Source organism: Trachemys scripta, chromosome 24, assembly GCF_013100865.1.
Source record: "Trachemys scripta elegans isolate TJP31775 chromosome 24, CAS_Tse_1.0, whole genome shotgun sequence".
NCBI classification, from domain to species: Eukaryota; Metazoa; Chordata; order Testudines; family Emydidae; genus Trachemys; species Trachemys scripta.
The window spans coordinates 10,846,420-10,858,294 of record NC_048321.1 but is presented as its reverse complement, the minus strand read 5'-3'; the positions used below and the strand labels follow the sequence as shown (position 1 = coordinate 10,858,294).

The 11,875-nt window shown below is 48.5% G+C and overlaps 1 protein-coding gene across 1 annotated transcript in view; it reads left to right on the top strand.

Moving 5' to 3' along the window:
* The window catches only part of ETV3 (ETS variant transcription factor 3), an 11,909-nt gene extending 442 nt beyond the window's left edge, over nucleotides 1-11,467 (top strand). Inside the window, exons 2-5 of the mRNA XM_034756591.1 lie at nucleotides 1,981-2,043; nucleotides 3,106-3,343; nucleotides 6,057-6,172; nucleotides 9,218-11,467. Coding sequence (XP_034612482.1) covers nucleotides 1,998-2,043; nucleotides 3,106-3,343; nucleotides 6,057-6,172; nucleotides 9,218-10,416 — 1,599 coding nt within the window. The 5' untranslated portion in view covers nucleotides 1,981-1,997 and the 3' untranslated portion in view covers nucleotides 10,417-11,467. The remainder of the gene's footprint in view (nucleotides 1-1,980; nucleotides 2,044-3,105; nucleotides 3,344-6,056; nucleotides 6,173-9,217) is intronic.
* The last annotated feature ends 408 nt before the right edge of the window (nucleotides 11,468-11,875 follow it).

Genomic DNA, 11,875 nt, shown 5'->3' with positions numbered 1-11,875 from the left:
GGGGGGGGGGGGGGGGGGGGGGGGGGGGGGGGGGGGGGGGGGCTCCACGGAGAAGGGAGAATAGACGTGGACCTTAGGGGAGGGATCCCTGGGACTAATGGGAGAGACTGGGGGGGGTCTCTGGAGATATTAGGGGGCCGAGGCTCAATGGGGAAGGATTTCTGGGGCTCATGGGGGGGAGATATAGAAGCAAGGATGGGGGTGCTCTCTGGGGGGGAGAGGGGGGGAGGCTGGAGAAGGGAGCAGTGGGGGCGGTGAAGGTCTGTGGTGTCCAAGGGGGGTTGTGTTTCTGGGTGGGGATGGGGTTCTTTGGGGGCTGCGGGACAGGGTCAGTTCCCAAGCAGGCCCCTAAGGAGCTGGCCGGGGGTATTTAGGGGCGGCTCGCTGTGGGGCGGTTTGGCAAGCCACTCACTAGAAGGGCGCAGGAAATTCCTAGGGCATGGGGGAGAAGGAAGGTGTGGGCCCATCAAAGGAGCTTGCCTGGGGAGAGGGGTGTGGTGAGTATTAGGAGAAGGGTGCTGGGGTCTTGCGGGGGGTATTGTTAGGGCTGGGCTGGTTAATCCATTGATCGGCCCTTATCAGCTTCTGCTCTGTTAGGAGAAATCGCCTGCTCTAATCCTGGTTTGTTAGGGCTCTTGGTTTTCTCTCATTAATGACTGACTCCCTATAACTGGAGTGTTTAAACACTGGGGTGGGGGGGGAGAGGAAAACCTACTTTAAATTGTCCTGCTCCACCCACGGTGGCAGTGCGGAGGTTTGGGTGCATTAATATAAATGTTTCAAGGTCCCCAAAGGAAGGTTCCATAGAAATTGAACATGGTTGTTCCAATATTAGGATATAGGATACCTCCTCCCAAAATGGCGTTGCACCCATAATAACCCCCAGCAGACAGGGTTATGTGCATAAATTAAATACTGATGAATTCTGTAACCCTGCCAATTCCAATCATTATTTACCTGCTGGAAATTTAGACTATAGGGAACAATGTGTTTTTTTTTTTAACTTATTGTAGAAGAAAGAAACCGACTGATTCTTCCTTTTCTAGAGGTCAACACTGTATTCTCACCTACCTCCAATTCCCCTACTTTCCTTAGCTTTACCGTTTCTAAGCATAGATCTTAACAGGAAACTTCATTGAGGAAGTATAAATCTTTAACCAAATGATCAGTCATCCCTAAGAAGGGCTGAAACAAGGTTTAAACTGGATTTAGTTTCACAGTCTTGATGGTGGATACTGTTCACAGGGACTGTGTAGACACATCTAGGGCTAGTTCTGGCCCCCACTTATCTTCCAACTTGCATAGAGATGCACATTCCTTCCCTTTCCCCCCACCCCCCACTGGACAGTTGCAGTGCTTTTTGATGTTTCTTTGCTTGAATAATGCCATGGGTAGTAGGATCTTGTGTATTTACATCCTGTACCTCAGAATATTCTTGGGAACATGAAATGCCTACATCTTGGCTTGGCTCTGTGTGATCAAGCAAAGCACATGCAGGTAGTTCTTAACACAGGGTTAATTGACCTAAAGAAATTAAAATCAGATGTGCATTCTTGAGCGGAATTCAGATGTTTGGATATTTTTTCCCTCTTGCTGGTACATCTGGGTGAGCTCAGCAGCTTGTGTGTTTTGGCACTCAGGCCTGTCTAGTAACAGAAGACAAACTGTTTGGCTTGTTTTGTCTGTCTCATGGTCCCGTCTTGCTGTAATGTTTCATTTTTACATTTCAGTGGCAGGTCAGGAGGGAAGCAGATATTAAATGCTGGGTTTACATGGTGTGGTTTTAAGTCGGGTACTAGTAATTACGGCTGCTAATAGCAATGAAACCCTGGGTACCATCTCTTGGAGTTGGGAGTATTATCGGTTGGGGGTGGCTACTTTGTCTAAAGGAGCTTTATACAGGAAGGAACAAGATTCAAAGTCCTGTGGGTAATAATTGCATATTGATATAGTTGTTGCTTATTTCCTTTTATTTCACAGTCAGCAGGAGGGAGAAAATGAAAGCAGGCTGCAGCATTGTGGATAAGCCAGAAGGAGCAGGAGGTAAGGAAGTGTGTATATAATGTGAGACTCTGCACAGTGAGAACTCTTAAAAGCCTGATTTTCATTTACACTGAGAACTCTTTACGTGGTTCTGACATTGTAAAGGCCCCTTTGTCAGAGCCGTGTGTGGATGGGAATCAGGCCATCAACGTTAATATCAAACAGCTCTGGAATTACGGTACAGGTGAGGTCTGATGTCCTGTGAGTTTTGGATTTAGAATCACGCAGAGCAGTTACTGGGTTAAGACTTGAATACATTTTCCTATGGATGTTTTGCATGCAGGGTTTGTGATCTCTGACCTTGGTTCATGCCCCACTATGCCTTATAAGTATTTTCATACCCAATTACTGTCTGATGTAGAGGTAACACAGATCTCATCCATCCGTAAGACAGTTTGGCTTAGCACAGTTCTCAGAAAAACCCCAAACCACCCTGTCCACAATGATCTGGGGAACCCTGCACCAATAGTTATGGTGGAAAACTGTTCTGGCACAGCTAAACTTGACAGTCATTCATAAGCACCTGTCAGCGTGGCTGAAAGCGGTGTAGACTAAGGTTTTTTTTAGAGGCTGGGCAGGTGACTGGATTCGATGAAAATTGTGGGTGCTCAAAACCTCTAAAAATCAGGCCTCTTGTTCAGATGCCTAAATATGGATTTAGGTGCCTGATTTTAGACACCCAAGTTCAAAAATGTGGCCAAGATGTCTGGTGTGTAAAGCTCCCTTTTCATTCCTTCTTGTTCTTCTCATGTCTTTTTTTATCTTTAGGTCTTGCTTCTGTTTGGTTTCACAGTGTTGATTTTTCACATTTTCTTCTCCAGGAAGGCAGTATTGCATTGTTACAGCAAGAACTGCTGGACAGGACCTTTGAGTTCTAGTCCTATTATTTATACTATAGTAGCGTGTAGAGACCGTAACCAAAATCACAGCCCCATTCTGCTAGACACAGTGAAAAGCAGAACCTTACAGTTGCTGAGCTCTGTTCCTAGCTCCAGTTTGCTCTGTATTCTTTTGGTTTAATGGCTTTTAATTATTTCACTCTGCTGCTTTGGGTTCTCCAAGGCTATCACTTCCCAGAGTGGGCATACAAAACTGAATCGAGCCCCGGCTCCCGTCAGATCCAGCTCTGGCACTTCATCCTGGAGCTGCTGCAGAAGGAGGAGTTCCGCCATGTCATCGCCTGGCAGCAGGGCGAGTATGGGGAGTTTGTGATCAAGGACCCCGACGAGGTGGCGCGTCTGTGGGGCAGGAGGAAATGCAAACCGCAAATGAACTACGACAAGCTGAGCCGGGCCCTCAGGTGAATGGAAGGATGCTTGAAAACAATTGTTGACGAGGGTGAAATAGTCAGAATGGGGTTGACAGGGAAGGATAGCTGGAAGATGTGGTTGATTCATGTACAAAGTTGATTATGGAAATTGACACACACACACACACCCAGCGCAATTGCCCCTAAATTTTGGAAAATTATGGGACCATCTGGTTGGTTGATACAGTTGTATTTGGAAAAGGTTAGACAGACATGGGGAGGAAATGGCCACATGGTTGCCACAGAGTTGTGACATAACAGAATATTTTTCCTCTACCCGACTGTGGGGTATAATGTCATAAATTTGCATTTATAACTTGAAGATTATTGTAATCAGGATTATTTACTTCTCGGGAGCTTTCCTGTCTCTCCTCTTCCTCCGGTTCTGACGCCTGCTTGAGTAATAGAGGTGTTGCAGGAAAAAACATTGGCTTATTCCATTATTCCGTCAGTGATACGATTTCTGAGAAAGCAGCTCCCTTGTTTAAGACCAGTTCCTACTTGTACAGAATTAGAGGGTGAAGACATGGGATTAAGGTTCCTTCTTGATCCCACAATCAGTTGTTTTACAACAATCGTATTTCCCTTATCTTTATCCTGGCGGTTGCATCTATAAACATAAGTCACAGCGCAGTGGGATCCTGGTCTATGACTCTGACCCCCTAGGTGCCACAATAATACAAATAATAAATAATCATCATTGGCCCCCCTCAGTGTTCTTCTGCACCTGCTGCAGCAGTAAAATCAGCTCTAATCTGCTGACAGAGGAGTGTGCACCAGACAGAGGGTAGTATATGGCCAATCGTGTCATTTGGTTTAGTGGTGGTGGTCAGTTTTTACTATGCACTTCTGAATCTATTAGTAAAGTTCTGTTACCTTTTCTCCTTGCCAACTTCAATCCTAGCTCTTGAAAGCTTTCCCTCTGCGTAACCTTCACCAGAACGCAAACCAGTTTTATTTACCCCCTTCAAGAGCTTTTCAATCTCTGCTCTGTAGTTTGAAGCAGGAGTTAGCTCAAAATGGGCACAGTCCTGTTGGCTGGGGCGATGTAGCCTGGTCAGATCTGTTATTATAAAAATAACACTGCACTCCGTTCTGAGACGTTGTGGTGTTACCAACCTCGCTAATAATATGGGCCTCGCTGTCATGTGCCCTCTGATCCCTCCTGGGCAGGGCAGGCAAAGATAAACAAGGAAGCAAACAAAACAGACACATAATGGAACAGGAAGGAAACAATAAATTGAATAACACCAACACTGCAATTGATGTATGGGAGTGGAAAAAACTCCACCTGCCTGATCCAGCCATGGTTCCTCGATCGCACTTAGAACTTCACTGGAGTGAGATTAATCAGCAGGGCTGGCACAAACAGCCACCTCAAGTAGGAAACCTTTGTCTTCCCACCCCCTCCCTGTACTCCAGCTGCTTGATTTCTTGCCATCTGTGCAAACACAAAGTGCTGACAACCAAGATTTTTAAATAACAAGGGGTGTGGGGGTGAATCGTGTGTAGTATTTTGGTGTACTGGTTAGGTCTACACTATGAGCTAGGGTTGTGATTTCCTGCTTGCGTTGCCATGCACTAGCTCTCCTCGGGCTAGCGTGCTAAAAACAGTCGTGTAGCCTTGGTCGCCCAGGCAGCCGTTCTGAGTGCAAACCCACTTAACCCCGCAGGTGTGAACTTGACGGCTCGCCGCTACCGTGGCTACGCTACGATTTTTAGTGTGCTACCTTGATGTGAGCTAGGGCATGTCTGCGCACGCTGGGATCTCACCCCAAGCTCATAGTGTAGACATGGCCACTGGGAGCCCGAGGGCCAAGGTTAGCCCTGGTGCAAGCAGGTATGGTTCCCATTGGAGTTGGTGGCCGGGGGAGGTGCTGATTTCCTCGCAGACGTGCAGCACTTGGATTTCGTGGATGAAGCTGCGCTAGCTGAGTAGCGGCTCTGCCTATTTGTAGTTCCTCTTCACTTGCAGCAGTGATCAAAGGAGGATGCGTATTACTGTTCCTGCTACAATGATGGGTCAAGCAGACCACGGAGGGGAAGTCACTCGCCCGAGCTCACAGGCAATTCAGTGGTCGAGCTTGGGACAGAATCCAGGTCTCCTGAATGCCCATCCATTGCCCCATACCCCGGGCCATGGTCCACGTACTTTGCTATCTTTAATGGAATTTAGCAGTTGGAAATGACGAGCCAGTACCATGTGCCCGGCCAGCTCTCTGGGCTGCCAGCAAGTCCTCTGGGAACCACAGTCTAGGAAGCCCTGTGTTGGGAGGCAGTGTCACTGATCTCACCATTTGGGAGGTCTAGTTGAGAGAACACTGCAGTGGGATCTACGGTTTTATTCCCAGCTCTGCCACTGGCCTGCTGGGTGACCTTGGGCAAGTCACTTTGTCTGTTTCCTCATCTGTAAAAAGTGGATAATGATACTAACCCTCACAGAGAGCTTTGAGACCAATGGCTGAAAAGAGCTATAGACGAGCTAGGAATTATTCTTCTTTGGAAACTTTTCCTGACGACAGCCTCAATTTTCATGTGCTTAATTTTATTCTTCTTCTCTGAGTAGCTTTATTTCTTTGTAGACCATTGAAACTTGGACATAGTAGAAGGAAAGCAAACCTTCGAGTGGCTTAAGCAATCGACATTAAGTTGTATTGCATCTGACTGGCAGAGCTCTTGATAGTGTGTTCATTTGTTTTGACAGATATTATTATAACAAGAGGATTCTTCACAAGACAAAAGGCAAAAGGTTTACCTACAAGTTCAACTTCAACAAGCTGGTGATGCCCAACTATCCATTTATTAACATACGGCCCAATGGTAAGCTGGAAACGGGGTTCCTGTCAAATCCTAATCGATGTGCGTTGATTGGCAGCATATGGAATGCTGAGCTTATGCTGTGACATGCCTGTAGTGCAGGGAGGCAGCTAAAATCCCACCCAGCGATCTGCACGGATTCCTTCCGCAATCTCTCATTTGTCCAGGCTTCCAAGCAATCAGTGCTAATATGGTGGGAATGTCAGTACTATGATGATACTTAAACTGGAGTGCACTTCCCCTCCGTTTGCCGTCCCGTGGCGGCCTTTAAGGCCGTGGTCCCCAACCTTTTTCATCTGGCGCATGCCAGAGGACAAGCCACGGAGGACCGTGGCGGCGGACGAGCATCCGCCGGCCAGTACGCGGGTTCACTTAGACACCCTGGCGGGCCCCATGGCACCCTCGGGCACCGCGTTTGGGACCCCTCCTTTAAGGCAAGCTCGAGGCATATCGGCTTTTTATGTAACCTTGGTTGGTTGTCTTTATTGGATGTTGGGGATTTGCTTCGCTCGCAGTTTTATTGGAGTGTCTTGTCCTTCTGATAATAGAAGGTTTCAGTTCTATTGCAGGGACCCTGTCTATTGCAGGGACCTTGTCGTACGTGCTTGCAAAGCACCCTGTACGTTTATGGTGCCGTACAAATGTGACCTTTCCTGTTACGATGTCCAGAGGTCTCCGGGACTGGCTGCATGTAAATGTTATCAAAATGTTCACAGCCTAAAGACAGCGATAAAGAACTCCCTGCTCTCCTGAAGAGCAGTTAAACCAGCTCTTATGCTGACAGCAGTCCTTGATTGCTTTGTTCCTGCCCCTTTTGTGTCAAGCAGAACAATTCTTGGCTAAATTGCTCTGGCTTTCAGGAGAATTTACTATCAAGTGCACATCAGAGCAGCTTCCAGTGGTAGGTTTTGACTGACTTGTGAGTCACGGGAGTTCCTGAACTCTTGTGGTGACCCAAATCCACAATGGTTTAACAGGGCAGCCGCAAGGTGCTTAGACAGGAAGCTTCAGTTTTGGCCATTGGGATATTTGGGGCATTGAGTCTCTTGTCTTTGAGTCAATAATTCCTGAGTATAAGTTCCACACCAGGGTTTGGGCTAATGCCAGCATTAATGCGGCAATTATGTTAGAGGGTTCATCCATCTTGAGTTCCACTCTGGTGGGTTTTGCCGTGGAATCTAAGATCCTCATACGATTGAGGGCTAACCCTGGAATCGTAGGGAGCGCACGACCCCAGGAAAGAATGCCTTCTAATGTTGAAGGATGAGAGTGCCATTGGTGGGTGTAGAATGGCACCTGCATACCTAAACAGCCCCCCCATCCCCCCGCTGCTCATCAGGGGGGATCATGTTGAACATGATCAGTGGGACGCTTCTGGGAGCCGTTACGTTTGGGGCCTAAACTGCAGAACTCAAAGCTGCAAGAAGTTGGATCAGAAGGGACCCTCGCCTGGCCACGTTCAGAGCGCCATGCCGGGCTCACCTCATCAAGGCCTGACAAATGGCTGAAGATCAACCTAACAAAGAAAAGAGGATAGTGTTTGTGGAGAATGAGTGGTGGCAGCTATTCGAAGCGGGGAATGATAGTCTGAGAGAGAGATGTTTGTTATCCTTACTGTTGTACTTTGTGCTTAGCTACCATGATGACTGGGGCACTTTCATAAATACCTAGCTAGATCCTGGCAGTGCAGCCACTGTGCGTCTAACTCCTCATTTGGCAGCCTCAACTGTGAAAGTCCAGAACTGTGGTTTCAAAGAGCCTGTCCTTTAAGAAAACATCTACCCTGGGGTAGGAGCCAATGGAGGAGTAGAAATCGCCAATGAAGTAGAGGTGCTTCCCCCATGTGAGAAGTGTCGCATGTAGGGAAGAAATGTATTTTCCAGGTGCCCTGAACCCAAGCATGAGGGATATAAAATGTAGCGTGGAGCTGCACTGCAAATCTATAATTACGACAGCAACAAGTCTGAGCAGTTCCACCCCAACATTGCTCACTACTGCTCCTGTTTGCCGCCACTCCCTCCTGTCCCTGGGGCATGCATTTAAAAAAAAAAAAATAGTTTGGAGAATTGGAATGCATCTGTCTAATTACAACCTGTTTTCTTTCCTCCTGGCTGGGGGTGGGGGTTGGGATATTAAACCTGTTTGGGGGACTGGAATCAGATCTCCCCCTCTCTCCTTTTTGTTGTGTGCACTTTACCGGGTAGAGGTACTTGGGTCTCTTTGTGTCTGAGGTGAGAGCAGGCACAAAACTGCATTAATCAGACTTCTGTTAGCAATAGCAAATATTAAGCACAAGGGTCTTCTCAAGCCTTCAGATGGGAGTTGTCTGAAATGGTGGGCAAAAGGAACCCGTTTGAGTAGCAATATTACTGGGGAAATCGTCTGAGACCAAATCTCTTCCATTCTGGAAAAGCACAAACGGGTGGGTTTTGAAGTTCCGTCGGGAGACTGGAGCTTCAGTGTAGTGGCTTCAGGAAAGCTGTATTGCATAGCGTCTGTCGTGCATGCTGCCTCCTCAAAAAGCCTCTCCGTTAAACAGGAGAGCGAAGGAGACCTCGAGAGAGACAGAAGGGGCAGGGGAACCGTGTTTGGATCGGAAAATCACCAATTAGGTGACAGTGGAGATGAGGGGAATAAAGAGCAGGTTTCTTCTAAGGCTGCTCCCAGCCGATCACCCATTACACTGCTGAGCATATGTGGTGCTTTTGTGTTACGTTTTTAAGTATCTCCAGGTGCAGCCCCGGTCTTGAAGCTCTTACACGTGACACTGTACGCTCATGTGGGGGGGGATAGCTCAGTGGTTTGAGCATTGGCCTGCTAAACCCAGGGTTGTGAGTTCAATCCTTGAGGGGGCCACTTAGCGATCTGGGGCAAAATCAGTACTTGGTCCTGCTAGTGAAGGCAGGGGGCTGGACTCAATGACCTTTCAAGGTCCCTTCCAGTTCTGTGAGATAGGTATATCTCAATATTATTATTTATTATTAGATTACTTTCCTCCCTGGCCACGTGGGTTCCTAACCCTCCTTTCTCATTCTCTCCCTTGCACAGGTGTCGTCCCACAGAGTGCCCCACCCGTCCCCACCGCTTCGTCCCGCTTCCATTTCCCACCCTTGGACAGCCACTCTCCCACCGCGGACACCCAGCCCAGCCGGTTCTCCGGTGGATCCCTGGGGCCAGCCAGCCAGGAGCCTCTGAACGACAGCGGCGACAGGAAGCCGGACGTGCCGGAGTTGGAGGATGTCTCCTCAGACTGGCGGCGTGGCGTGGATCTCATGGCTTCTCGGAATGCCGTGGGCCCGGGGAGCATCAATAACCCGAAGCGCAAGCCGGAGGTCATGCTGCCTCTCTTCACGAGGCCTGGGATCTACCCGGATCCTCACAGTCCTTTTGCCGTGTCCCCTCTTCCAGGACGCGGTGGGGTCTTAAATGTCCCAATCTCGCCTGCCTTGTCTCTGACTCCAACCCTCTTCTCCTACAGCCCCTCGCCAGGTCTCAGCCCCTTCACAGGTAGCAGCTGCTTCTCTTTCAACCCCGAGGAAATGAAACACTACCTGCATTCACAAGCCTGCTCGGTCTTCAACTACCACCTGAGCCCGCGGACTTTCCCCCGCTATCCGGGGCTCATGGTCCCACCACTACAGTGCCAGATGCATCCCGAAGAGCAGCCCCAGTTCCCGATCAAGCTACAGCCTCCACCTGTGGGACGGAAGAACAGAGAGAGACTGGAAAGCACTGAAGAGGCGACTGCCCCACAGCTCGCTCCTGCTTCGCCCAGGGTTAAGGTTGAGCCCATAGCGGACAAGGAGCTTGAGAATGAAGAGCCACCAGCCAAAGGGAAGGACAAAAGTGAGGAGGAGGAGGAAGGGCCTGGCATGGTAATGCCAAACACCAGCCTGGAAGGAGAGAGAGGGGCTATATTTGCCAGGCCAGCTGCCCCGTCCTGGCCCTCTGCACCACCCGCACCTACCCGGATAAACTTCCCCACTGAAGAATCCCAGGGGCAAGGGGAAGGAGGTGGAGAGAAGCCATCCAGAGAGCCAGTGGGAGACACCGGGGCGCAGGAAAAGAGAGAGGATGCCCTGATGCCACCAAAACTGCGTCTGAAACGTCGTTGGAATGGTGACCGGCAGGCTGAAGGCCCAGAGGAGCACCAGAATGGGAAGCTGCACTGGAACGGCGTGCTGAGTGCCTCGCGCCTCGTCCCACCGCCCAAGGCAGTGACAGCCACGGCTACATCGGACACCTAGGAACTAACTGGAAAGCGCTACAGTCCGTTTGTGTTAGAATCCATGTATTTATGTAGCAATGTTGCGGCGGGGGTGGGGGACTAGAATGGTTTGATAATTCTAGGGACTAGGACTTTGGGTTTTTGTTTTGTTTTTAATTTGTTGAATCGAAGGTGAGACTCTGCTGGTCCTGGTAAGGAGAGGGAGGCGCTAACCTCTTCTGTGCGTGAGGTCGAGGCCTGACGCAAACTCCAGAAAGACCAAGTCTCAGTCTCCAGTGAGGCTTATGAACTCCAGACATAATCTACTTTATATTCTCTAGTATTTATAGAAGCAAGAATCTGACTATAGTTTCTTTTTATGGCGTCGGGTGCGGCAGTGGAAAAAGATTTCCTAAACAGTTCAATCGGAGATGCGATTTTTTTTTTTGGTCGGCATCACGAGCTGTCGCTCTTTTCAGCGGGTTTGGCGGACGGGAATGTTGCACTGTCTTTAAATTGAAACAGAGATTGCAGAAAGACAAACACAAAAAACCAAAACAGCTTGGCGTCAGTAGGAGGAAGCTGCTGAAAACTCAGCAGTCAGTGGTTTTTGCGTCAAGCTGTATTTCTGACAAACAGCTCTCATTAGGACTTGAAGACGCAATGGTCGTTCTTGCAGCCTTCTTGAAATATTGAAAAAGCCATGAGCAATTGTCAAATCTTTTCAGGGAAGGGAGTAGTGGAGTGGGAAAAATAACCTAATGCCTTTAATAGAATGCATTAAAATGTACCCTAGGTTTTTTTCTTCTCCTTTCTAATAGTATGGGTGAGGTGGGGAAGTGATTGGAAGATTAACCCTCTAATTTGATTGTGGTGAGTTCATGGAAAAGGAATGAGCTTTGTTAAATCTACTCCCTTTATTGTTTGGTTCCCCTATCACTTTGAGTCATGCCTTAAGTACATAGATACACTTTACGTGATCAGGGTCTGTTGACAGAAGAAACTTGTATAACATCTGGATCACCTTGACCGAGGTTGGGTTTCCATTTGGTATTGGGGGTCTGTCTCACTTTTAATACCATTGGAAGGAACACGTTGTTTAGATGGACTGCGATGGGTGCGGATATAAAGGATTGCGTGGAGGGACAGGAACAGGGCAGGGGGGCATTGAAGACAATGTTCCAGTGGGGACAAGAGAGGTGAATTTTAGAGGGCAAGCTGGTGCTGTAGAGCATGCCAGCAGTTTGGTGCGTGGTGGTGGTGGCGGCTACTCAGAACTTGCTTTGTAAATCTTGCCACGTTATTTGCGATAAACCTGCTAGTTCCCTGGATCGCTATGTTTCTCATTAGACTAATTGGCCTGGGCTTCGGATTACACCGAGGAATGTGATTCTTTCCTGTTGCATTGGGACTAATTTCTAATGATTCCTTGAAAGGAACTTGAACGATTGATCTCGGCAGGGATAAAGTCGCATCTACAGTGTTGTCGTTTATTCATG